Consider the following 27,552-nt stretch of genomic DNA (forward strand, 5'->3'; position numbering starts at 1 on the left):
ACACTCTTTATTTTAGATGATGTTGAATTTGAAGTATCATCTGACCGGCGGACTGGGAAGCCCATTGCTGTTAAACTGGTGAAGATAAAACAAGAAATCCTCCCTGAAGAACGAATTAATGGACAAGTTAGTGACTTTGATGTTTATATTTTCTTAGGGCCCTGAATTTGCTTATCTTTCACATTAGAAAAGGAAGATTCACCCCATCTCCTCAGTTTGCACGCAAGAGAGATATAGTATATAAAAGTTACTATTTTAAAATTATATCAGAAGCACTGGCATTTCTTGACCTGAAATAAAAATTTGGTCAAGAGTCATTTGGGTTTTTACATATAACCCTAAGTATATACTTACAGTCAGTTGATGTACTGTAAGTTTGAAACTTGGCAGCATGACATCCTCTGTGGATCATATTAAAATGCATCCCTATGTATAGTATAGAGGATATTAAAATTCAGTTTATATTGCACAGTGCTGCTCCTGAAATGATTAGCAATGGAAATTTTTTTTTTTTTGACTGGTAGGTTGTGTGCGCTGTTCCTCACAACTTAGAGAGTAAATCTCCAGCTGCCCCGGGTCAGAGTCCAACAGGGAGTGTATGCTACGAACGTAATGGGGTAAACTTGTGTATTTTTCTTAAACCTTTGCCTGATCCACCATGTGATCTATAAGCGTACTTTAAAATTCAAAATAGAAAACGTAAGCTGCAGTTGATTAAAAAATCAGTTTTAAATTTGGTTTCAAAGAGGCTTTGAGTGCAGCATAATCAAAAAATTTAAAAAGAAAAAAAAATCCATAGGACTTCCAAGTGTCTTAGCTTGCCCAAGTGTGACCTTAGTTAGAACATTAAGGTAAAATGCTTCTTTTACTTACTTTTTGGGGGGGTTGTGGGAAGGGATCTTTTTTCTGGTTCCTTTTAAGCACTAACTCCAGCTTTTTTGTTTGGAATGCCTTATACAAAAATTGTTTTTTTGAAATGTAACTACAGCCTCTGGGCAAATGCTTCCACGTGTTTAAGCTTTTTGAAGTTGGATTGCTGCTCAGCTGTGGACTCGCAGAAGTCATCAGCACCTTGGAGGGAGAGTGTTTATATGAATAAGTTAATGTACTTGTCAAAAGTCGTTTAATTTTAAGAGATTCGGTTTTAAATGCCAGTTTAAGAAGTATTTAACAAAGTAAATCACATTATACAGTGAACATGCATCCTGCAATATAGTAATAATAACTTGTTAATTCACAGGAAGTGTTTTATCTGACTTATACCCCTGAAGATGTTGAAGGGAATGTTCAGCTGGAAACTGGAGATAAAATAAACTTTGTAATTGATAACAATAAACAGTAAGTTCTTGTCTCCCATTTAAGTGGATTTTTTCTTTTTGCAGTAAGAAGTTTGAAGTGAGTCAAAAACCTTACTTGTAAATCTGGATAATGTTCATGATCTTTTAAATTGTTATTCATCAGCTAAACATCTGAGCATTAGCTCTATGATAAGCACTATGCAGGGTGTCAGAAATAGGAGGATAATTAAAACATGATCAGAACTTTGAAGGATCTCTGCTGGAGATCAGTGAAAGTTTTGGCCAAACAGCAGTGCTTAAGGCACACTTTGAGATGAGGAGTCACTAGGGAAATGAGAAAAACATTCTGGGTAGAGGAAGTAGCGTTTGGGCAAAATGGCCAAAAGTTTGAGTTGATTGAATTGACTGGATCATAGAAAGATGAAGTTTGAACTTTATTCATTAGTAACAGGAATCTTTGAAGGATTTTAATTGGGGAAGTATGGTTTCAATTGTTGGAAGTGGTGGGGATGGTAGGCTTTTGGAGAGTAGGGTTGCTCTAGACAAGAGGCAGAGGTGTGAGAGTTAATATGAAAGATAAGGGTCTAATATGGATAGGCCAGTGGGTGGTAGGGTATAGAACTCAAATCACATAAGAGAAAAAAAATGACCAAGTTTAATAACTTGATAGAGGAGTATATTAGATCTAAGGGAAGAGGAGTTCCAGATGCCATTTTTCTTGCTTAGGCTACTAGACAGCTAATGATAGCAGTAACTGGACTTAGGAGGTACAGCAGAAAGATAAAGGGTGGGAGAAGAATTATGCTTATTTTGACATTTTGAATTTGAGGTGTCTGTGGGTGAAGATATTAAATATGTAGTTGTATGTGTAGATCTGAACAAGCTAGTGACAGGCAGGAGATAGAGCTGTTGAATTCCTTGGCATAAGCAGTTAAGGAAAATGTAGTTAAGAAAGCCCAGTGATGGTTATTTTTACTTAGACTGCAAAAGATAGATACAAGCACAAAGGGAACTTAAAAATAGGAGAAAGTGCTAGGAATGGACTTTGAATGGCAGTACAGAATAAAGTTCCAGTAGTGTGTGCAGAATTATTAGCCTTGAGCTTTACCATTGAGTTACAGGTATGGGTATTAGTAGTTCTAGTCTGAGGCCTCGAATTAATCTTAAGTAGGAAACTAGGGAATAGGGCTTGAGGTGGATAGGGAGCCAATGAAAGGGCTTTATTTAATCTTAATAAACTCTTGAATGTGCTAAGCTCTTGTACTAATTATTTATGTACAGTTGTTAATCCTCAGAACAGCCTTACCTGATAAGTCTTCCATGTGTAAAGTGAGGTATGTTCTCATAAAGTAACTTGCCTAAGGGCACACAGCTTTTAAATTGACATTTCAATCCCAAATCTGGTTCTAAATAAGACCTTTTCACTGTAGTGAGTTGCAAAAGCACAGGATTTTTCCAGCATCTGTTACTCTCTTAAGTTTCTGAAATAAAAAGGACAGTTGGGCTACACTTTGTCCATGAAGAATTAAGGGAAGTAATAGACCAATAGCTTGGTCTGAAGATCCTTAAAAAAACACCAACAAATACTCTTTCATCTTAGACAGTTTGTGCCATCTTTAAGGGCTTCCTGGTAGCTCAGATGGTAAAGAATCTGCCTGTAATGCAGGAGACCTGAGTTCGATCCCTGGTTTGGGAAGATCTCCTGAAGAAGGGAATGGTTACCCATTCCAATATTCTTGCCTGGAGAATTCCATGGACAGAGGAGCCTGGTGGGCTACAGTCAGTGAGGTCACTGTCAGATTTACATGCTGCTGCTCAAAGATGGGGACAGTTTAGCAACATATGACGTCTGTCTTTTCAGTGGAGGTGAATGTCACTTTTTAAAGCTTAGCAAATATCTCCTATAATCACTGCATTTACTCAAGGTTTCTTTGCTGTATAATTGATGAAATAGCTACTAAATTCAGTATTCATTGCAAATAGGACCATGTCTTATTTATGTTTCCCCATATGTTTGTTTGCAGTACATAATTCCTACTCAGTGTTTGTTCACGTAATGGCCTTTCTAAAACCTTAGCATTCCCCATCTGATGGCATCCAATTTGTGGACTTATTTTCAACAGCCCAAAAGGAAAATGGTTACATATATTTGTACCCAGTTTCAAAAGCTAGGAAGTTTGGGCAAAAGTCCTTTGCATGTGAAGCTATATGAAAAGGATTGTGTATTAGGAAATCTTACATTAGTGATGATGCAAAAGTCTTGAGGGCTTAGAAAACTATTGTTTCTCTAAAGTCATCATATCTAACCAGATCAATGCATTTTCCACCCCTCTTTGTTCCCCACCATCCCCACCTGATTCTTTTTTTCCAGTACTGGTGCTGTAAGTGCTCGTAATATTATGCTGTTGAAAAAGAAACAAGCTCGCTATCAGGGAGTAGTTTGTGCCATGAAAGTAAGTGTCATCAAATTTGACAAACTTGAGTTTTTTTCTTTGGCTGTGTTAAGTCTTTCAAACCCAAGTCTTTTGATTTTCCTCTTTGTCTATCCTTTAAAAAATGTTAACTTTAAAAGCAATCTGGTTACTAATTCTTTAAAATGGCCATTTCATTGGTATTAATATTAGACTTTACCAAATAATAATGTTGCCACTTAAAAGGCTTCTTAATTGTAAATTGTAATCATAAATATATATGCTGAATAGTGCATAATTTTTTTTTCATATTTGTTTGCCTCTAGGAGGCATTTGGCTTTATTGAAAGAGGCGATATTGTAAAGGAGATATTCTTTCACTATAGTGAATTTAAGGGTGACTTAGAATCCTTACAGCCTGGAGATGACGTGGAATTCACAATCAAGGACCGAAATGTAAGATAGTTAAATAACTTGATCTTTGACCTTCTTTTAAAGTAAGTAGTTAAAATTTATGAAACACTTGAAATGACATGTGTGCCCCTCATGTTCCCTTCTGGTTTAGGGTAAAGAAGTTGCAACAGATGTCAGACTATTGCCTCAAGGAACAGTCATTTTTGAAGATATCAGCATTGAACATTTTGAAGGAACTGTAACCAAAGTTATCCCCAAAGTACCCAGTAAAAACCAGGTAAATAGTCTTTTTTCAAGAGAGTCATCTTTTGCCTCATCAGAATGGTGTGGTATACAAAAGTTTTATTATATTCAATTAATGTAATTTTAAGTATTTAATGTATAGAATTAAACTAAATAGGAACCATTGGTACATTCATGAATATGTTGTTTATTAGTTTGTTTTAGCTGGGTGATGTGGAGAAAGGGGCCAAAAAAAAATTGCTAGTTAGATGGGAGGGAAAACAATTCATGTGTGTGTGCTTGGGCCCCAGTTGGGCTTTTTTGTATGTATGGGGTCTGGGGGGGAGTGAAGAGATGAGACCAGTGGTATCATTGTTAAGGAAATGTAAAACATAAGAGATTGGGTTTTTTTTTTTTTTTTCCTTAAGTAAAATCTCTTAGTATCAGAGTGCAGGATCTTAACTGCAGTATCATGAGTTCATGGTTGTGTCATGTGACCCCAGAACACAAAAGCTTTCAAATTGAACATAGGTTTTCAACACCTTTTTTTCCTTTAGGGAATTATCTATTATAAATAACATGGGTTTACTGTGTGTTCTTCTTGTTTGACTTAGAACTAGGAAGGATGAGAAATCTCCAGCTAAAATAGTTTTTCCTTCTCATCAGAATGACCCATTGCCAGGACGCATCAAAGTTGATTTTGTGATTCCTAAAGAACTTCCCTTTGGAGACAAAGATACAAAATCCAAGGTGACCCTGTTGGAAGGTGACCACGTTAGGTTTAATATTTCAACAGACCGTCGTGACAAATTAGAACGAGCAACCAACATAGAAGTTCTATCAAATACATTTCAGTTCACTAATGAAGCCAGAGAGATGGTAAGTGTTAGACATTATTAGATTCGTATCCAATGTGGAAGGTAGGTGGGATGATGTTATATGTAAGTTTGTAATATGGTATTGAAAATTCTTTGAGGCATGACAATATTGAGTAGTTACCTTATTAAGGTGATTAAGAATACAGACGTTGACTCAATCTTGGTTTGACACCTAACTCTCCCAGTTACCTTGAAATAGATGTGAGAAGGTTTTAGAATGGAAATTTGGAGAGGATGATTTCTAAGGTCTTTTGAGAATCAGTGCTTCTCTGGTCCTTAAATATGAAGACTGAGTTGATTTAAGTTCATCATTGTAGAAAGTAGATTTTTCCAGATTGTTCCATAAAATACTCCACAAAGTAGGTTTTGTTTTTACAGTAGAACTTGCAATTTTTTATTAGTGAATGTATGTCTGGAAATGATGCCAGTGTTGCCCAAACATATTTTTAAAGTTCAGTTTTCATGAATTAGTTTTATCAAATGTAATATACATTTGGTGCTGTTTAGAGTTAATAGCTACAGCAGGGCGGTGGACTGGTCCTTAGTCTGTTAGGAACCAGGCTGCACAGGAGGAGGTGAGCAGCAGGCAAGCCCTCTGCTCCCCATTGCTCACATTACAGCCTGAACCCCCTTCCTTCCCCCCACCTCTAGGTCCTTGGAAGAGTTGTCTTCCATGAAATGGATCCCTGGTGCCAAAAAAGTTGGGGAGTGCTATCTGTAATATTTCCCAGTGTTGTCGGTAGGACTGGATATGTTCAATGAAAATTGAAGTTTCTTGAGACTTTTTTAACCATTAGGAGAGCTGACCTTGTTTGACATTTGCAGTGTTTTCAGAAAAAAGTTTCTTAGATCTGTTTTGCTTTACAGTATGGAGAACATTGTTGAATAGCTTGGTTGTCATCAGGATTTAGCGAGGATTAAATGTCAGAATGTAGCTTAGGCTATCTTCAAGACTGATTATAGAGTAATCATCTCTATAATATGTAAATATGCAATATGTAAGTCATTGGTATGTCGATAGTAATTGTGTTTCAGTAACTATTCATGTATCTGTCATGTCCAGTTATTCTGGATATAAGGCCTTTACAGAACTGATAATTTAATATGAAGGAGAAAAACCATGAGGATGAGACTTTATATAGTTTATTTTTCAAACCTAAATTTTAAGTCCTCCTGTGCCTAAACTCAAAAGATTTTTGAAATTGAGATTATAAAGTTGCCTTTAGTTGACTTTTGAGGTATTTGAAGTAGTGTTCTGTAGATTTTTAATTTCTGGAAGTTACAGTGTCATAAAGCTTGGGCATTATTTGGAATCCATTATTTGCCACTTAGTAGTTATGTGCTTTGGGCAAATTGCTTAACCTCTTTCAACCTCAGTTTCCTCATCTTGTTAAACAGAATATTTTTTTGACAGTTGAAAATTAAATGGAATATGCTGCATACAGTTACTTCAGAAATAATTTTTCTACTGTTTATTGGCCAAGGAGTAGCATCTGGGGAGTCTCAGTTACTTAGAGATTATTTTCTTGAAATCAGTGAATTTGTATTTAAATGGAAATTTTTAAATGTGGATACAAGATTTGGATATTTAATTTCCTAACATTTAATGTGATGATACTTCCAAACTTGAGTGTTGTCTTGGCAGTCTTCACAGCCAGTATTATTTTGGTTTCAGGGTGTAATTGCTGCCATGAGAGATGGTTTTGGTTTCATCAAGTGTGTGGATCGTGATGCTCGTATGTTCTTCCACTTCAGTGAAATTCTGGATGGGAACCAGCTTCATATTGCAGATGAAGTAGAGTTTACTGTGGTTCCTGTGAGTAGTTTTTGAGAAAAGTATGAGCGGTTTTCTTGGTCCTTCCTTTTTCAGTTTTAAATTACTTTTTTTTTTTTTTTTTTTTTTATCATTTGTAGGATATGCTCTCTGCCCAAAGAAATCATGCTATTAGGATTAAAAAACTTCCCAAGGGCACGGTTTCGTTCCACTCCCATTCAGATCATCGTTTTCTGGGCACTGTAGAAAAAGAGGCCACTTTTTCGAATCCTAAAACCACTAGCCCAAATAAAGGCAAAGAAAAGGTAAGTTTTAATCAGAATGATTTTTGCAGTTTGTCTCTTCTCTTTAAAGGAAACCACTGTTCACACAATAATGGAGTGTTAGTCTTTCAGAATTCTCTATAATAGGAACAGTGAATCAATCTAAAGCAGAGGTTTTAATCTCAGCAATATTAATATTTTGAGCTGGATAATTCTTTGGGAAGGAGGAGGTGGGTAGCTGTTCTTTGTGTTTGGGGATGTTTAGCAGCATCCCTCACCGGCTTTTACTCACCAGAGGCCAGTATCTTTTCTCCCCCTGTGTGACAGCCAGACATGTCTCCAGAATCTGCCAAATATCTCCTGACCACTCCCAGTTTAGAACCACTCATCTGAAATGATAGTGCTTGTCATCCAAGAAAGTTAAAACTTTGAAATTTTGGTAGACTCAATTCATACATTGGGACTCCCCATTTTTTAAAAAACCCACTGAATCTAAATATGAAGCTATCCATAAGATTATTTTTGCTCTTAAGTAACAGATTACGAATTGTATAGAAACAGGTTAATTCAAACAATTTTAAATGCTGCTGTAAAAGGTCAGTAAGGGATCTTTGTCAACAATTAATTCTTAAACTGACAGCATCTGGGACGATTTCACTAAGGACATTGACATTTAATAGGTGGAGATATATGAGGAAAGGATATTCCTCACGGAATAGAGGTACAGATGAGAAAGTCTCAAGGTTTCTTTATAAATGTAGCACTAATTAATTTAACAGAAAGATAGGGCTTTTTCTTTGATTTCTGATTGGCTGTGAAAACTAGCATAGACCTGCCAGTAAGTTCTCCCTCTCAGTGTTAAAATTAAGATAAGACTTTAAGACCAAATGACAGCAGATTGAGTTGGCCTTGAGTTAAGGTAAGACCATGTTTTTATTCATACGAAAAATATGTATTTTAGAGAACCCTAGATAAGAAATTTCTGCCAGTTCTCTGGCTCAGGATTCTATAGTAACTGTAATTGTGTTGATACTGTTTTTTCAGTTCTTGATTCTTTTTCATTGTTTTCTGTCTGTATCTCTAGGAGGCTGAGGATGGCATTATTGCTTATGATGATTGTGGGGTGAAACTGACTATTGCTTTTCAAGCCAAGGATGTGGAAGGATCTACTTCTCCTCAAATAGGAGACAAGGCAAGATAGTTGTTCTTACTAGAGGAAGGAGAGGGAGGGAGAGTTAAAGGTCATCATCTTAATCTTAAATCCTGAAAAAATGGTTTCTTTAAATTTTATCAAGTTGTGCTACAATTCTTTTGTGCTTACAAGTTTAATATATGAACATCTTCCTATTTAAAAGCAGTTTACTCAATTAGAATAGGGTCCAGCAAGCTTTTGTTAAAAGCTTTTTGAGGAGTTAAGTGTTTAAGCATTAGATATGTCAAAAGAGTTACCTTATTTAAAATAAATCATATTGGTAAGAAAGTTAAAACATCAAAGTAAAATCATACCAAAGGTTTTTACATTGTGGTTAATTTTTGTTGTACTTGGTTGGAAATGTCTGGTTTCTCATTGACCTCCTTTAGAGAAAGTGAGATCTATAAGGAATACACACTGGAGAGCAACAACTTGATCCTTGTGAAAAATGGAATGAGAAATAAAATAATACTTCTTTATACGGACTATTTAAGTGGAAAGCAAGGTGTGGGGGAGTTGTCATTTCCAGTTAGTGTGGAAATGTCATAGTAAGCATCCTTATTTTTCACAGGTTGAATTTAGTATTAGTGACAAACAGAGGCCTGGACAGCAGATTGCAACTTGTGTGCGGCTCTTAGGTCGTAATTCAAACTCCAAGAGGCTCTTGGGGTATGTGGCAACTTTGAAGGATAATTTTGGATTTATTGAAACAGCCAATCATGATAAGGAAATCTTTTTCCATTACAGGTAAGGATTGCCTTTTAAGAACTCAGCTTCCATTCTTTGGTTTTAGAGTCAAAAATATAAATACTGGGTGGTTATGTAGTTCTTAATCTCAAGATTTCATATTGGTAAAATTTTGGCAGTATATACAGTTGTCTACCTCTATATAGAAAACGTGGTCAAAAGATACAGGAAGACCTATATCTGCTTTGAACATTGTATAGGACCCTGTCTACTTCAGTGAAAGAGTTCTGTTTAATATGTTGCTATCAAGAGAATTGTGTATTTGATTTGGTATTACAGCATAGTGGTTAGCCATAGCCCATAGTGTGGGCTCTTAGAACCATACAGTTTCAGTTTGAATCCAGGCTCTGCCACTTAAAAGCTATGTAACTTTTATTATCTTTTTATTGAATGAAAATAACCTTGTAGCATCTTAGTTTCATTTTCTTAAATCTGGGGATAATGGTACCCCTTCATAGGATATTCTTGAAGATCATATGAGTCAGTGCTTAAAACCATATCCAGTTTGTAAGCACATCATGAATATTATGATAGAAGAAATAAAGGCTGCTTGCTCCCATTGATGTTTGTGGTAAATATTTATTCAAATGTCATTTCCTTCCCCTCCCGTGCAGTGAGTTCTCTGGTGATGTTGATAGCCTGGAACTGGGGGACATGGTTGAGTACAGCTTGTCCAAAGGAAAAGGCAACAAAGTCAGTGCAGAAAAAGTGAACAAAACACACTCAGGTAATGGATTGTGACTTCTGCTGCAGTCAAAGGCCTATTCTTTTGGTAAAAGGGTGAAGGGTAAGGTGGGAGAGGGAGCAAAAACCCTATTGTTCTAGGTCAGTGATCTCCAGGTGTGATCCCTAGACAACAGCATCATCACCTAGCCACTTGTTAGAAATACATGTTCTTTGACCCCAACCCTACTGAAACTTTGGAGATGGGCACCCTGTTTTACCAAATTCTTCAAGTGATTTTGATGAACACTGAAGTTTGAAAACCACTGTTCTAGATTATTTAGGTCATTTTGAGTTTATTGTCAATTCAATATCTCTTTTTCAAAAATAACCCCAAGATAATCTCCAGGGGGTTAGCGAGGGAGGCTTTCCTCTGGAAGATTTATTTAAATAAGAATGAGTTCAAATGTGAAAAATAATGGAAACTTCAGAAAATTGTTGCTGTTTAGAATCTTTGATTTCTTGCAACTTCCTTTTTGGGTTTTATGTAATACAATTCCCCAAATAACACTTTCTCTTGATGTTTTTCTAGAGAAATGGGAGTTAAGAATGTTCATTCACTTTAACAAATACCTAGATGTATGCTGTGTTTTAGATACTAGGGGTACAGCAGTGAAGAAATAAGACAAACTGGCAAACAAGATGAGTGAAATACTATGTGTAGTATGTTCAGAAAGATATTAAGATAAAATAAGTTGGAGAAGTATATAAGTACTGGGGTTGCCACTACTTCTAGAGACCAGGGAATACCTCACTACAAAGGTGACATCTGGTCACCTGGAAAAGGTGAGAGAGTGAGACATGTTTAAATATGAATACTTATTAATTCTTTGAACATCTTTAATAAGAGTTTAGAAGTATTTTAAGACTAGCAGACAACCAGCTAGCCCTGTATTAACATTTGTCCTGATGATTTTTGCTTTTTGATTTTTAATCCTATGGAATAGTATTTCCATATAATTATTGCAAAAGAGGTATACATGCTTTTGTTTTGTAGTGAATGGCATTACTGAGGAAGCTGATCCCACCATCTACTCTGGTAAAGTCATTCGCCCCTTGAGGAGTGTTGATCCAACACAGAATGAGTACCAAGGAATGATTGAGATCGTGGACGAAGGTAAGAACATCTTGATCATGTTTTGAAATTTGCCTTACCTTCAGAAGAACATGTCTTAGATTTTAAAATGTGGTGTTGCATTTGTCCTTAAAAACTGAATTAAGGAGAAGTGATTTATTTTCCTACCCATGCTTGGCTTTTATTTTTTTTTTATTTCTTGGAAATGAGATCAGCCTGGATTTATGTGAATAAATGACTGATATGTGAGCTACTGACTGAGTTATAATAGACTAAGAACAAAATCTCACACTAAAAATACACATTTAATGGTTGATAATCAGACATTGACAGTTGGCTGGGTTTAGTACAATTTTGTTTCTCTATTATTCATTGGTTATTTACATCAGTGGTGACAAAATGTCCTAGTAACTATTCAATTCTATAAACATTTTTGCTTCCTGTAAAATTTTAAGTCTGTTACTTACAGGATACTGTGAGGATCCTGCTACTTGTCTCTAGGTCAGGGCTCCCTATTTTTCATTTTTCTGCCTTTTTTCCCCCAATCTTTGACAACTCCCTGAGAACTGCTGTAATGGCTTGCTCCAAACAGTACCAGAAAGACCAACAGATTTGCAATAGAAATACAGTAGGGAATACTGGATGATTAATATAGCAGAATTACTGTAAGGATGAGGTTGATAAGAGGGTTTGAAATGCCAACGAAAGATGATAGCTTGATTTAAAGAGAATAAATCTTGTGCCATCTGGGAATCACAGAACATAAAGTGGAAAGAGCAGGTCATTTGAGAGAAGGAAATTAGCCTTGATGAACCTGTTCTTTTATCACAAGAGTTCTTAGGAATTTCTTTATTCTGTGAAACCAGTATCCTCATATATGCACATCTCCAAATATGAGTTAACTTTATAGCAAGTCATCATTGAACTATGATGCCATGATGATTATCAAACCCTTAAAAGGGCCATGTGGGTGTGGGCAGCTAATTTTAACTCATGAGATAACATCAAAATACCCTTCTTCCTCTCCTTCATTTTCCCTTTTTACTTTTTTTTGCATTCGCAACCCCTAATCCACTTACTCTTCAACTTACTCTTCTTACTCTTCTTACACTTACACTTAGGCTTTAGATACAGTCTTAAAAGCAAGGTTTTGTAGAAAAGGAAACTTTCCTGAAATCACCAAGCCTAGAGTTTTTGGGACTATACAGATCACATTTTCCCCACTTGGTGGTGAGAACAGCTCTTTTAGGAAGACAGCTAACCTCATATAAGACCAGGGTTTCAGTGCTGGACAGACCTAGATCTGCACACAAGCTCTTCCACTTGCTAGCTGTATAACCTTAGACAAGTTAAATCTTTCCTTACTCAGTTTCTTTATTTTTAAAATGAAGATAATATCTTCAACTTCAAAAGGTTCTATAAAGATTAAGTATGAATCAGTATAGTAAGTGTTTAATAAATGGTAGTTACTACCAATATCACTTAGTCTGCTGCTGCTGCTGAGTTGCTTCAGTCTTGTCCGACTCTGTGCGACCCCATAGACGGTGGCCCACCGGGCTCCGCCGTCCATGGGATTCTCCAGGCAAGAGTACTGGAGTGGGGTGCCATCGCCTTCTCCATCACTTGGTCTAGTTGTCTCTAATACTTCTGTATGACTTGCTCTATTGGCAGTGTCTCCTCAAAGTTTTTAGTTCCTCTCAGTTTGAAAAGAAAATCTTCACTTGCCTCTGTAATCATCAAGAGAATGGTTAAATGCATTCCCAATTTTGAAGCTACTTCTTCCATCTGATATTTTTACCCTCATTTCTACTTTTGTTGATTTAGTGAATTCACTATCCAGGTGAACTGATAGGTAGCTGATTGAACCCTTTGGCCTGGTTTTTATCTGTAGCCTGCCTTGACTTCCAGCCAACTTTTTATTCCAGGGCAAAGCTCAGCAAATAAGATGACTTGTTTTTATTAATAAAATTTTCTTGAAACACAACCACAGCTGTTCATTTACATACTGTCTTTGCTTTCTCACTGCCAACAGCAAAATTGAGTACTTGTGACAGAGACAGGATTCTGTAAGATTAAAATATTTACTATCTGACATTAAGAGAAACTGTGATGGGCCATCTAGGAGAAAAGTGCCTTAGGTGTGAGAGCACCACAATCAGAACAAAGAAAGGAGGTGGAATGCCAAAAAGATTGTCTACATTGTGTTTTTGCTTGTGCGTGGCTTGTTTAATGCCCAGGTGGGTATGGATCAGAAATGTTTTTGACTCGCTCATATTGTGCACTTGGAAAGAAGATAATCCAGTGGATCATGTGAGCAATCCACAGTGCTTTAAAATTAGGTAATGAGATGGTAAGTGATAGTGTTGTTGGAGTTTTTCATTTTCCCTATAAACTTGGTTTAAAGCTGTTCATTAGCTAGTACAGTGACAATGAGCTACAAGTTTTCCTTCATTTTCATGGTAGTATTTAGCATTCAGGATTTTATTGAAGCTTTAAAGTAGAATTTCTCAGGTACTAAAAATCTTAGTGAATATAATATTTTTAGCAAATTATATATAAATTTATTAGGACCATCAACAGAGAGGGCTGTTGTGAAATATTAGCCTTTAGACTTTGTACCTGTTTCTTCCTACAGGGGATATGAAAGGTGAGGTCTATCCATTTGGCATAGTTGGGATGGCCAACAAAGGGGATTGCCTACAGAAAGGGGAGAGTGTCAAGTTCCAGTTGTGTGTCCTGGGCCAAAATGCACAGACTATGGCCTACAACATCACACCCCTGCGTAGGGCTACAGTGGAGTGTGTGAAAGATCAGGTAAGTGGTAATACCTCTGGATCCAGTTCAATCCTTTTATGAGTTGGTAACCAAACTTGAAAATTTTTCAGCCAAGCAGGAACCATCAACATTCATTTTGTTTTTATTTTTACTTTATCTTCCTTTTCAATGATTTGAAGAGCTTATTAAAAACTGAAAAACCATATTTTAAAAATGGCAATAGTAGCAAAAGGAAAGTAAAAGTAGTACTAATAACTAACATAATGGGGAAAATGAATTCAGAGTGAGACTTCCAGAATAGAAAGACATATTAACAGTTTTTCATACTTGAGCTCAGAGCTTCTTTAGTAGACCACACAAAGAAAGAAACCATGTATATAGAAGTTTTCATAAAATAAACTTTGGGCAAACAAAACTATTCCTGGTACTTAAGATCTCAGTGAAATCTGTGAGTCCTTAGAGAAGACTTTTTTTTTAAATTTCAGTACAGTGAATATAAACATTTTGTATGGCTGTTTCTAGTAATACCATAACCCAGCTTGATTTTGGAAGGGAGCAGAACAAGCATATGTTCAAATAACAACTTCTCTGATTTTGCTTAATTCAAAAGCTTGGTTCATGCATTATATGTAGGCACAAGACAACCTTTGTTACTCTGGCTGTGCTAGAGTGAATGGCAGTGATTTCAAAGATACATTTCTTCCCTCAGTTTTGCAGACGAGGCAGCTGAACTGGAGCATCAGCATTGACACCATGTTTTATAAATCCCCTTCTAATTAGGGTCATGCATTGTGCTTCATTCAAAGTGAGTTTCCTTTTCCCTCCTATGGTGTGTCTTTTTTACACTACTGTCTTTTTAAATTTTCAGTTTGGCTTCATTAACTATGAAGTAGGAGATAGCAAGAAGCTCTTTTTCCACGTGAAAGAAGTTCAGGATGGCATTGAGCTACAGGCAGGAGATGAGGTGGAATTCTCAGTGATTCTTAATCAGCGCACTGGCAAGTGCAGTGCTTGTAATGTTTGGCGAGTCTGGTGAGTTTGTTGTTCATTAGTAACCTCCTTTGACTGTATTTTAACTTTTGTAATCTCTGCTTTATCATGTTTCTTCACTTTCCACCACTGCTTTGTGTAATTCGCTTCTGCAAGTTTCTGGTTATTTCTTCATTGTCTACATTTCATAGTTTACCATTTCTGGCACTATTTTGTTTTAATAACACCATTAACATGAGAGGAGCTAAGAGTCTCTGGAAATACTTCTTCATATTTTTCCTTTTCTGTGGTTTTTTTTCATACCCAGTACCTTGTTTTATGTGTCTGCAGAACTGGTCTTTCTGATTGTGGACCAGTCTAGAGATGAACTTCACCCAAATGATTCTTTCAGCTCCTACACAGTAATAAACCTTGAGTTGGGAATAAAAAGATAAACCAAGTTGTCTGTGCTGTCTTGCTAGCCAGTTGGCTAGGTGAGGCAAGAGTCTCCCCTCATTAACACTGAGTCATTTGGGTATTAGGTAGAAGACACATTCTGCATGTACTTACTTACTTCTCACCAAGTGTTGCTTATTCTCATCTCTTGACTTTCTTATAGCGAGGGCCCCAAGGCTGTTGCAGCTCCACGACCTGATAGGTTGGTCAATCGCTTGAAGAATATCACCCTGGATGATGCCAGTGCTCCTCGCCTAATGGTTCTTCGTCAGCCAAGGGGACCAGATAACTCAATGGTATGAGGGCATACAAATTTTAGTGGGGAAATGGGGGCAACTGATAAACCAACATACTACTTGAGGTCCTATTTTAGTATAGCTCAAAGGGCTTAATTTACGAAAGTGCTTCAAGTATCACTATCATAATCAGTTAGGATTCCTGCCTATTGGGTCAGCCCCTAACATAATGGTTACTTACAATAAGAGGAACATTTCTGATACTTTGAACATAGTTTAGGTAATAGATCAGGAAAGCTTACTATAGATTTCCTCCTCTGCAAAAGAATTGGTGGTGATAGAGAGTAAACTTTGGTATTGTATGTTAATATCACATATACATACATGTGATATATATATCATGTTACATTTTGGGATTGTGAATGTACCATGATTGTCACACACCTGGTTCATTAACTGCAATTTTATTTCTTCACAGGGATTTGGTGCAGAAAGAAAGATCCGTCAAGCTGGTGTCATTGACTAACCACATCCACAAAGCACATCATTAATCCACTATGATCAAGTTGGGGGGATTCTGGTGAAGGGTTCTGAATATCTCTCTCTTCATCCCTCCCAAAATCTGGAATACTTATTCTATTGAGCTATTACACCAGTTTTAACACCTTCCTCGTGTTATGTTTAAAAAAATAAATAAATTTAAGAAAACCATTTTAAAATTATGCACAGTTGCAGCCTGGAAAACTTAAGGTGGCGCCTTATAGTATCAATTTTAGGAGCTTTATTTGGTGCATTTAACGCAACTGGTAATTGCAAAATCCACTTCGCCTGTGTAAGAGAAAAATATAGACTGTTAACTTGTTGGCCCTATGAAATTCTGCACTTGATAGTTAGTATATACTCTACCTTCATTACTTCTGGCAAGATTTCTGCCTTAGCACTCAGTTGCATTCTTCTTCCTTTTCTGTTTATTACGCTTTAATTCTGAGGACCATATGAGGGTAGAATATATTAAAAATTACCAAAATTTGTATAGGCAAACCATTTCCTTAAGTTGATGGCCAAATGTTAAAATGTTATTTTTCATATCATTTATAATCTTGTCACAGTCCACTTAACGAAGTTTGGTTAGATTTCAGTGAAAATTATCTTCCAGAGTAGTTTTTTTTTTTTTTTTCTGGCATGGGGGGTGGGTAACTTTACTACAATTAGTATGTATGGTGCAGAATTTCATGCAAATGAGGTGTGCCAGCAGTGTGATAATTTAAACGTATTTAAACAAAAAAAGACGAATGCACAAACTTGCTGCTGCTTAGATCACTGCAGCTTATAGGACCCAGTTTCTTTTACTGATTTCAAAACAAAACAAAAGAAAAAAATAATAAAAAAGTTGTGCCTGAAATGAATCTTGTTTTTTTTATAAGTAGCCGCCTGGTTCCTGTGTCCTGTAAAAATACAGGCACTTGACCCTTGGTGTAGCTTCTGTTCGACTTTTTATCACGGGAACGGATTGGTCTGATTTCTTGGCCCTCATCTTGAATTGGCCATATACAAGGTCCCTGGCCAGTGGACTGAAGGCTTTGTCTAAGATGACATGGGTCAGCTCAGGGGATGTGGGGGAGGGTGCTTTTATCTTCCCCGTTGTCGTTTGAGGTTTTGATCTTCTCTGGGTAAAGAGGCCATTTATCTTTGTAAACACATAACATTTTGCTTTCTCCAGTTTTCTGTTAATGGCGAAAGAATGGAAGCGAATAAAGTTTTACTGATTTTTGAGACACTAGCACCTAGCGCTTTCATTATTAAAACGTCCTGTATGGGAGGGGCGGGTCTGGGTGCGGTCTGCCGCGTGACTCCTGGGTCAGTGGCCCACGTGGCCGGGGCGGGGACTTGGGCGCAGACTGATTACGTATCGGGCGGGGCCGGAAGTGCCGCTCCCTAGTGGGGGCTGTTCATGGCGGTTCCGGGGTCTCCCAACAACTTTCCTGGTTGTGGTCGTAATCTATCCGAAGTGGAGGCAGTGGAGCTAGAGGTAAGGCTCTGGTGTGTGTAGCATTCAGCTTTCGAGCCTAGTGATAATTCCTTGTTGCCAAAAATCGAGCGGAATCTACGAACTGGAAACAAAGGCCCTGGGCGGGGGTGTCCTTCGATTTGAGCCCTACGGGGGAGTTCTCTGGAGAAAGGCGGGGAGCGGGGGTTACTAAGAAAGGGAGACAGCCTGGCGGCCGTCCCCCAAAACAGAAGATTTACAGGAGGAGTAGGAAGGGGGGTTTCCTTTACCTTAGTCTGAGGGCGGGGCCCAAAGTCTTGAAAACGAGGGTGAGGGTAAGCTGGAAGATTAATCCAGAATTCTGAGATCCACAGTAACCTGCAAGTGTTTTTGCACTCCTGAATCACTTTGAGAACCAAGTGGAGATGAACGTGTACGGAACCAGTCCATTTCAAATTCTGGTTTTAGTTACTGTTGATTACAGAAAGCTTTGAAGTTCTGTGATTCGCCAGTTAACCCTAATTGCTCCTTTCCCACAGGTTCTTGCTGGTGTGAAATGACTGAGTACAAACTGGTGGTGGTTGGAGCAGGTGGTGTTGGGAAAAGTGCACTGACAATCCAGCTAATCCAGAACCACTTTGTAGATGAATATGATCCCACCATAGAGGTGAGGCCCAGTGGTAGTCCGCTGACCGTACCTCTCTGTTTCCATTTAGTCTTACCCGTTCCCTTCCCCGTACCCTTCAGCTGTTCTTTAGCTAAAGGAATGATCAGAAGAGAAAAAGTAATTTGGGGCTCTGTGTTTAGTAATACAATAAATTAAGCTTTTTTTTACATGTTTGTAGGGAAGAATTCATTTTTATTAGCTGCTGAAGATTTTATAAAAAGTTTACAATTTTTATCGTTTTGTAAACTGTTGCAAAGTCATTGTTGAACTCGTTTAGTTTCTTCATATGACAGCTCTGTTAAAAAGAACACAGGTCATAGTATAAATATCTGAATAAAAGCAGGAAGGAGAAAAAGGATTGAGAGATCTAGGTGTTTCTTACATAGTTGGAAGCAACTGAAACTGTGGGTTGAGGTAGAAAGAACATGAGATTTTGAGTCACTGTGCCTTGGAGTACCGTCCTATTTTCAGTTTTAGTTATGTGATAGTGAGCAATCACTCTCTTCCTCTAGTAAAGTACCATAAATTTGTCTTGCCGGACACACAAGCGATGTGAAAAATCAAGTATGTTAAATTTTTGTGGATGCTGATGCAGTGTAATTATTACTTATTTAAGGATTCTGTTGTGTTTGTAGGAGTTCATGTTACAGATTGATTTCAGTAAGTGGTATCTAAAACCTTTTACATAAATAGTTTGTAATCTTATTCTAATCCAATTTAGAAATGTAAAACTCTAGAGATTATTTTAATCCACACCCTGGTCTTTGTACTACCTAACCACTAAGTGTTTAATGCAAGCTATCTCTAATATAGGCATTTTTAAAAATTAGTCCTTGGCAAAATTTTATTTTAGGCTTACCAGCTTTAGTATTAATGGTTATAATGTTTTGATGTTTTTCAAAGTTTTATTGGTTAAAAGATAGTTTACATAAAGTAAGTCTTATAGCTACAGCTCAGTGGCTTTAAATTTGTGTACACCATGTAACCATCACATAGATAACAATATAGACTGTTTCCAATGCTCAGGAGAGTTCTCTCATGCCCCTTTCTAGTCAGTAAACCCCCTTGTCCTGCCAGGAAATAACCACTTCTCTGACTTCTGTTATCCCATTTTAGTTTGACTAAAACCTATCTTTATCATTTTAATTTTGCTTATTTCCCTAGAACACACATACACTTGACCATATTTCATGCTTCAGGGAAATTTTGGCGATGTGAATTCTCTGTTAATTTGAAAGTATATTACAGTCCTGAAATGCAGTAAGTTACTGAGGAGCTGTTGAATAGGCTGGCAAACTGTGTTACACACTGTTTCTGAAGCCAGATCTTTAGTGTGTGATGAGGTTATATTCTTTGAATTCCCAGAACATAAACATTAAAGAAAAGTAAAAATTTTGTGTTTGAGCCAAATTGATTTTTTTTAATATGATCTGAGCATCTCTTTCTTCCCAAAGAATTAGTGTACCTTAACCTTGTTTGGAACTTTCAGGAATTTGATTCATGAATATTTGAAAAATACTCATGGGGATGAATATTCCCAAATATTCATGATGACAATCTGTCATGATGAGAAAAATAGTTTGGTATTATTTTCTGAAATAAATGATATTTGTGTATATAATCATGAACACAAAAGACACTGTATCTTAGGGCAAGTTATAATTGGTGGAGATATGTTTAGAATAGTAAATTGACAATAGACAACTCAAATGAGAGAAGTGCAGTTCATACTTCAGTGAAATACACTGTGAACCTAATCTCTAGTCTTATCTGCAATAGAACTATCCTTTGAATTACCATGTTTTCTTCATCTTTTCCAGGAACAGTGACCATATTTTCTTTTCTGCAGGCATATAACATTTGGGACTTCTTCCTAGGGTGACCTTAAGTACTTTCTATGTGATTATGTATATATTAGCAGTTTGAGGGACAAAGCAAAGAGACAGAGTTGGACTTGATTAGAGTTTATTTAACCTTGGCAGTAGCATTGCATTCCCTATGATTTTTAATAAAAATGGAATCTCCCTCTCTCCCTACCCTCCTACCCTCCACACCCCAGGATTCCTACCGAAAACAGGTGGTTATAGATGGTGAAACCTGTCTGTTGGACATACTGGATACAGCTGGACAAGAGGAGTACAGTGCCATGAGAGACCAATACATGAGGACAGGCGAAGGCTTCCTTTGTGTATTTGCCATCAATAATAGCAAATCATTTGCAGATATTAACCTCTACAGGTACTAGGAGCATTGTTTTTTCTGAAAGGATCATCTTTAAGTGTGTTCTGAAGTTTTGGGGTAGGGATGAGGATACCACACTAGGGAAGATACAGATTTTTAATTATGAAGAGAATTTCTTTTAGGTTGTGGTATTGGGAACCTGGGGTTATTACTGAAAGTTAATACTGGGATTTGTTTTACATAATCTACTTTGGCTAGAATGCATGGTAATACATGCGTGGGGCTTGCTAATGGTAGTGATTTAGAGCTAGAGGCTTTGTTATGAGAGATCACAAAGAAATCTCGAGAGCAGATCCCTCTGAAAAACATTCTTCAGTAACAGACGGTAACAGGAAAAAACAAATGGGGAGAAGGTAGATAAAGATAAAAGCAGGACAAAGGAATGTAAAGATGGCCTTTCTGCACAGAACCTTTAACTTTCAAAGCTCGATTGGACCATATAAATTCTGGTATGACATTCTTATTTTACAGAAGTAAAGTTCAGAAGGAGGTTTGTTAGGTTTCATAGTCATGATTGTTATTAATAGACCCAGAACCAAAAACCCAGGGCTTCTATTTCTTAGACCTGTGTTTTTTAAGCAGAATAATATAGTGGTTAGGAATATAAACTCTGCCTGGGTTGCAGCTTGGCTCCATCATCTCTTAGCCATGGAAGTTTGGGACAAACTACTAAATCTCTGAGCCTCCTTATCTAACTGTATGAAGATAGCGGTACTTACTCAGAGTTGCTGTGAAAATTAAATTAGTTAATAAATATGGGAATCCCTCAGAACAGTGTTTGCCACAGAGTAAATGCTACGCAAGTGTTCTGCTGCAACCTTGAGTCCTGGTGTACACTCCAACCATATGAAGATGGCGACTCTCAGAAACAAGTCCCAAACTGGTTTTCTTCCCCTAAACCTGTTCTACTTTCCATTTTCTCTCTGGAATTAATAAAGCACTGAATAAAATGCTCAGCACTTGACAAGCACCTAATATTTGCTACATTTCTACAAATCATTTTCCTCTTAAGCTCTCTTGCATTATCCCTTCACATAGGGTACTGCCGTCACCCCAAACAAAGCTCAGTTCTGTAGATAGCCAGTGAAATGGATTTCAGGTTCATGATTGTGTGTGTAATTCAAAGGGAGAGTCTAGACCAGTGCCGTGAAGTGTGGTAGACACAAGCCATTTGTGGTTTTTCAAATTGAGTAGAATTAACAATTCAAGAGTCAGTTCCTTGGTCCCACGTTAGCAACTGGCTTTTCAGGTGTTCAGTAGCTTCATGTGACTAATAGACATAGCTGGACAGGGCGGCTGGAGAATGTTTCCGTCATCATGAGAATACCCGTTGGACAGGGTTGGTCCAGAGAATCTGGAGCAATAGTTTCCACACTGCTGTGTCTTGTGTCTTGTCGTTGAAGAGAGTACTATCAGTTGGGAGTTTCAGATCTTTTAATCTGCTGTTAATAAGAGCAGTTATAGTGTGTTCTAATTTATATCTTGGACTTCCAGCTGTAATTTTGTTTGAAGAAAATGTTTGGACACCACCCATCCAGAGAAGTGGATAGACTGTCTTTCATTAAATACTGTCATACTCCAGGAATCTTCGAAAAGTTATTTGGAGGCAGTAAGCTTTACTTTTTATACTTCAGACCTTAATCTAGAGTGTGATTTTGAGTTACCAGTTAAATCCAGAGCCCAGCTCTTCAGAGAATCAAGAAACCTAAAAGGGGCCTGTGTCAAGATAGAAAGTGAACTGGTACTTGGCTTCCTTGTGGCTATTGCATCAAGTCTAAACCAGTCTTCTTAGTATGCAAGTAGTTAAAAAAACAACAAAAAAAAAACAGGGAAACGCAATACTAGAAGCCAATAGGGCTAGCTGAAGTTTGTTAGATTTTATTTTTTACTTCAGACTGTTTATTCCTTCCTAAAAGTTTAATCTTATGTTACCATAATACATTCCCTTCTTTTAGGGAACAGATTAAGCGTGTAAAGGACTCGGATGATGTACCTATGGTGCTAGTAGGAAACAAGTGTGACTTGCCAACAAGGACAGTTGACACAAAACAAGCCCATGAACTGGCCAAAAGCTATGGGATTCCATTCATTGAAACCTCAGCCAAGACCAGACAGGTATAGTACAGCTTCCAGCATCTGGCAAGGGCTTAAGGCAGAAAAAGTTTGACTGATGGACTCTTTGCTAGAGATGTGATCTACATTCTTTGTTGTTTGGGTTGGTTTTGGTTTTGTTTTGTTTTTTATGAATTTGACTGCATCGGGTCTTAGTTGCTGCATGTGGGATCTAGTTCCCTGATGAGGGATCAAACCCTAGCCACCTGCATTGGGAGCATGGAGTCTTAACCACTGGACCACCACAATCCCACCACTGGTTGGGATTTTTTAATAGACTTCTATTTTTTTTAATCTGCAGTTTAAACCCAAAATAAATTTATTAATATTCTGATCTGGTTTCTTTTTTACGCCTGCTTTAACATGCACAAGTATTTCTAAATAAAGACCCTTGATTAAAGATACTTAAAACATTAGTCCTTTCTCCATCAACACCAGCTACTGTTTAAGGTATAGGTGCATGAATGTCATTTTGCAAAAAGTGCTGTTTGTATATCAGCCTGCTAATGTGATACAGTAGGAATGCTCAGCCTATTTTTCAGCTAGTAATTGAATAATTGCAATTTTAAATCCACATAAGGAAATACAAATTAGAGCTTACAACTTGGGTTGTGTAAGCTGTCTTTATCATTTTCTCTCTTTTATAGGGTGTTGAAGATGCCTTTTACACACTGGTAAGAGAAATACGTCAGTACCGAATGAAAAAACTCAACAGCAGTGATGATGGCACTCAAGGTTGTATGGGGTTGCCATGTGTGGTAATGTAACAAGGTGAGCGAGCACATAGTCTCTTGATGGAGGTATAAGTACTATTTAGGCAATTTGGAGGAGTATTGCTGTTATCTTTTCTGTGTTGCTATTTAACTGAGAGTTTCACCTCACTTAAAAATCTAAAATTAACTGCTTTCCTTTTGGCAGCCTTTCTGAGAGTACTGCAGCCTAAACTGTTTTAAAAACATATAATTATTTTATAGACAGCGTTACCTTTTCAATAATATTAGAAATTAGAAGATTTTGTTTATGAAAGATAATACCGGAAGCGTAAAGGATCACTATTTGACGATGACATGATGTGTTTTCTTTTCTCTTAGATACTTTTAAAGTTCTCACATCAGAAAAGAGCCACTGTCAAGGTAGGGCAAGTTTGGAAATGAACGTATTATCATTTATGTTGATTTCATAACTTTGTTTTTCCGAAATTCTATGTGCCATTTATACAGAGTCCATCTTTATTTCAGCTGCACTGACACCCTGGTCCTGACTTCCCTGGAGGAGAAGTAGTCCTGTTGTTATCTTCAGTCTCAAAAAGAAGCTCCTGCTATTTCCCCAACTCTCAGTAGATCAATAGAATATTCTCTGTTTGAGAAGTTCTCAGAATAACTACCTCCTCACTTGGTTGTCTGACCAGAGAAATGAACCTCTTGTTACTCCCAGTATTTTTCCACCCTGGGTTCTCCCCCAGCACACACAAACACACCTCTGCCACCCAGGTTTTTCATCTGAAAAGCAATTAATACTCTGAAACAGAGAACCAAACTGTAGAAACATGAAATTCTGTAGAAAACAATGTCTTGAGCTCTAAAGTAGCAACTGCTGGTGATTTTTTTTTTTTTCCTTTTTATTGTTGAACTTGGAACTATGTTGGTTTTTGGAGAAATGTCATAAATTACTGTTTTGCTGAGAATATAGTTAATGTTGCTCTTTGGTTTGTTTGTAATGTTATCATCTATATTCTATAAACTGGCATCTACTCTGTATTTAGAAATACAAAAATGAATACTGAGCTTTTGAGTCTACCCTCATCTTCTCAACTTTCTTGCAATTAAATGTAACTTTCACGATGAAGTGCCTTTTTCCTGGAAGTGACTTGTAGACTTCCTTTACAATACTTCAGTGGAATAGATGTCTCAGAAACTGTTATACATGAAAATGAATGTCTGAGATATGTCTGTGACCCATCTAGCTTTGAGGGAAAGATACACCAATATGATAGCAGATGCCATTTCTTACATCTATAAAGTTGATTTTCTGGAGACCTATTTTGGAGCTCTCCCGAGAGAAAGATGAGACTATAAATGATTAGGAATAATTTCACCTAATTTTTACCTAACCTCCACTTTTTTTTTTGGTAGTTTACTACCTGCAAAACATATAATTTGTTTCCTTTTAACTTACAGATAATCTAATGTTCAATGAACTTCCATTCATATTTTAATTTGGATCATATCAGGAAGTCTACATTTGCAGGTGTTCAAAAATTGTAAAAGTGTGACGCAGTTTTATTTAATAGCTGTGATCAATGATTTTCATGCCTCAAATATGTTAATAGACACATTTTCACTGTATATCATGGTATTAATAATTATTGATGTATATAATTGTCCTTGGTCCCCTTCTCTGTTCGTCACCTCATGGCAGTGGCTTGATTAATTATTTCAGCTGAGTAAAGCATGGTGCTAATAGACCAGGGTCACAGTGTCAAAACTTCAGTGAGCCAATTAGCATCACAGAGAGAGAAATTCTTTCACATTTGCTCACGATTAACTCCAGCTAATAGTTTTGCCAGATGTGTGTGGTTAGTCCTGCAAGGAAAGGAGAAGTCGGTTAATACAAATTCTTAACCAGGACTGGAAAAACTTGTTTTCCTGAGAAGGGTCAGCTTAGAAGTCTTTATCTGGACTCTATTTTTAGCCACATGGAAATCAAATTAAGCTGATCTTTTTTCTCAAGTTTTTGAGAGTGAGGATGCCTCAGATCAATATTTTTAAAATATTCTTTATTCTTACGTTCTTTTAAGGGTTTAAAACAATGTTGAATAATTAGTCTGGGCATACCAGGTAGCAAGCTGATAAGTTTGTGCTGAACTAGAAATAGCCTTTGGATTGAAATTGCCATTTTGAGAAGGGATAGAAAATATAATTAATAATTATGAGAATTTGGAGACTTGACTTTTCTATTTGCAGATAATATCCTGATAATTCTAATAAAAATAGCCTTGGATAACTTTTGATAAAAGAATCGTTCCAAAATGGCCACTTTCTGTTCTCGTCTTCTAATGTGTACTTACTGAGGTCCTCTTCTAATAAGAGTTGTCATTTATTAAGCAAATTCTACATTGCCTTGAAATGAATTTGGAAGAGAAGAAAAAATCATACTGTACCCAGAGAATGAAAAATCCAGAGAATTGTGCTCCTTAGTGTTAATTCTGAAGTTTTCGTAGTCCACACTCATAGACAGAAACTCTCTGCCACTTTGCTTCTGCTCCTCTTGGAGCATTGCTCTGTCATTTCCTTGAGGATAGACTGAGGCTTGTCAACTCGGTTGTATTGTCTTCCTCCTCTTCCTCTTGTCTGTGTGAGTGACAGTGTGACTCTTACTAATGTCGGATGTGGGGAGGTGGGGGGGAGTAGCTCATTTTAGGCTCTTGCACCCTTTACTGGTGTATGTTTGTATCTTTTAGTTTTCTCAAGTATGTTCTAAGCACAGAAGTATCTACGTGGGGCCAAAATTCAGACTTGAAAACGTCCTTTTAATAGCTTCTTAAAAAGTTATACACTTTGGTGTGAATTTTGGCACTATAGAGTGACAAACTTTTAAACGCTGAATAACTTCAGTTAGTGTGTTATAGTTTTTAGAATATGTTTGTGATTGCTGAAAACAATTATAGTGTACCTCAAAATATGAAAGTCTCTTTCCCCAAGTTAAGTGCCTGGCCAGCTGTCATAAATTGCATATTACTTTATGTTTGTTCGTTTTTTAAAGGTTGCACGTTCAAGATTGTGAAAATAAGGTGTTCTGTCCGAAAGCTACCATGCCTGTCTGTAAATGAATCCGTTGAGTGCTGTACTTGTTCCAACAGCTTACTACAGAATGCTACTTGGTAATATCATACTTGTTACAGTGTTCACTTCAGAAGTGTAATAGGTGAAATGATCCTAGGTATGTATTGTAGTGGGCCCCATGTTTAGTCTTTCATCATCCTTTAAACTGCTGTGAATTTTTTGTCTTGACTTGAAAGCAAGGATAGAGAAACACTTTAAAGAGATACTTTGGTTTTTTTCCATTCCAGATTTGGTGAGCATAGTTGTATTTTGCTTTACATTTACAGTCATGAACTCTTAAGCTGGCAGCTACAACCAAGAACCAAAAAAGGGTGCATTCTGCTTCTTGTAATTCATCTCTGCTAATAAATTATAAGAAGCAAGGATAACTAATTAGAGAAACTATTTTATTTGGGTGGTTTCTATAAACAAGGGACTATAATTCTTAAACATTATTTTTCATTTTTGCTGTTTCTTTAAGAAACCTAATGTGCCACGACATTATTTTAAGGTGTTTCTTAAAAGAATTGTTTTTAAAAGTGTTCTCATTTTCAGAGTAATTGTAGATATATTTCAAAATATAACTGATAATTTTTAAAGGCCTGAGTACTGACCTAAGAAGCAATTGTATGAATTCTCTGGGGGGAAGGGAGGAGCTCAGTGAAAGCTGTATGACTTTTATATTTCTGTGCCATCAAATAAAGGTAAAAATGTCTATTGTGCAGTTCTGCTGATCAAACAGAAACTATTGGCCTCCTTGGCCCTAAGTGAAAGGGCTGGTATTTTAAGTTGACTATTTTATTGTAAATTAATCCATCCTAATTTTTTAAAAATTTGGTTGAATGTTTCCTTGTTAAATGTTTAAAAAATAAAAACTGGAAGTTCTTTGCTTAGTCATAATTGTTTTTGCCACTGATGTGCCTTTATTGAAAGTTAATATTAAATTCAGACTTTGGATGTGATGTTTGGACTATATTGGAAGGTCTGAGTTCCTCATTTTGTCAGTATAAAATAAGTCAGAGCCTGCTTTAGTATGTCAAGTATGATTCATAGCTATATGTCAGATTCTCACACATTAACATGAAATGCTAGAAACTACTTACCATTGGATCTTTTGATCTATCTTTGTGCTATTGCACAGTCTACCAATCTTGGTAGTTTTTTTTTTTTTTTAATTGGAATATAGTTGCTTTACAATGTTGTGTTAGTTTCTGCTGTATAGCAAAATGAATCAGCTATACGTATACATACATCCCCTCCCTTTGGATTCCTTTCCCGTAAGATGTGCGCTA

At 36.9% G+C, this 27,552-nt stretch overlaps 2 protein-coding genes across 4 annotated transcripts in view; both read left to right on the forward strand.

The window, feature by feature from the left end:
- The window catches only part of CSDE1 (cold shock domain containing E1), a 34,857-nt gene extending 17,668 nt beyond the window's left edge, over window positions 1–17,189 (forward strand). The window contains exons 3-19 of one of the 3 annotated variants that reach the window (XM_068966466.1): window positions 17–126; window positions 525–617; window positions 1,241–1,338; window positions 3,670–3,751; window positions 4,036–4,164; window positions 4,274–4,399; window positions 5,011–5,223; window positions 6,898–7,038; window positions 7,137–7,301; window positions 8,344–8,451; window positions 9,023–9,198; window positions 9,813–9,925; window positions 10,919–11,038; window positions 13,632–13,810; window positions 14,640–14,803; window positions 15,360–15,492; window positions 15,911–17,189. In XM_068966466.1, coding sequence (XP_068822567.1) covers window positions 17–126; window positions 525–617; window positions 1,241–1,338; window positions 3,670–3,751; window positions 4,036–4,164; window positions 4,274–4,399; window positions 5,011–5,223; window positions 6,898–7,038; window positions 7,137–7,301; window positions 8,344–8,451; window positions 9,023–9,198; window positions 9,813–9,925; window positions 10,919–11,038; window positions 13,632–13,810; window positions 14,640–14,803; window positions 15,360–15,492; window positions 15,911–15,958 — 2,198 coding nt within the window. In that variant the 3' untranslated portion in view covers window positions 15,959–17,189. Of the gene's footprint in view, window positions 1–16; window positions 127–524; window positions 618–1,240; window positions 1,339–3,669; window positions 3,752–4,035; window positions 4,165–4,273; window positions 4,400–5,010; window positions 5,224–6,897; window positions 7,039–7,136; window positions 7,302–8,343; window positions 8,452–9,022; window positions 9,199–9,812; window positions 9,926–10,918; window positions 11,039–13,631; window positions 13,811–14,639; window positions 14,808–15,359; window positions 15,493–15,910 lie in introns of those variants that run through there. The other 2 variants (XM_068966467.1, XM_068966468.1) reach the window with 2 other exon arrangements.
- A 163-nt stretch (window positions 17,190–17,352) lies between these two features.
- On the forward strand, window positions 17,353–27,336 carry NRAS (NRAS proto-oncogene, GTPase). The gene is made up of 7 exons (XM_068961873.1): window positions 17,353–17,461; window positions 17,959–18,086; window positions 20,146–20,324; window positions 22,283–22,442; window positions 23,087–23,210; window positions 23,531–23,572; window positions 23,678–27,336. Exons 2-5 carry the CDS (start codon window positions 17,976–17,978, stop codon window positions 23,204–23,206), a joined length of 570 nt encoding a protein of 189 aa, XP_068817974.1. The 5' UTR covers window positions 17,353–17,461; window positions 17,959–17,975; the 3' UTR covers window positions 23,207–23,210; window positions 23,531–23,572; window positions 23,678–27,336.
- Window positions 27,337–27,552: the final 216 nt, after the last annotated feature.

This window comes from Capricornis sumatraensis, chromosome 2, assembly GCF_032405125.1.
Source record: "Capricornis sumatraensis isolate serow.1 chromosome 2, serow.2, whole genome shotgun sequence".
Taxonomy (NCBI): Eukaryota; Metazoa; Chordata; class Mammalia; order Artiodactyla; family Bovidae; genus Capricornis; species Capricornis sumatraensis.

Bases quoted from the DNA above. Each gene is read 5' to 3' on its own strand.
- NRAS (XM_068961873.1), top strand. From the start codon at position 17,976: ATGACTGAGTACAAACTGGTGGTGGTTGGAGCAGGTGGTGTTGGGAAA. The intron at 20,325-22,282 runs GTACTAGGAGCA...CCCTTCTTTTAG, and splicing joins GCAGATATTAACCTCTACAG to GGAACAGATTAAGCGTGTAA. The intron at 22,443-23,086 runs GTATAGTACAGC...TCTCTTTTATAG, and splicing joins CCTCAGCCAAGACCAGACAG to GGTGTTGAAGATGCCTTTTA.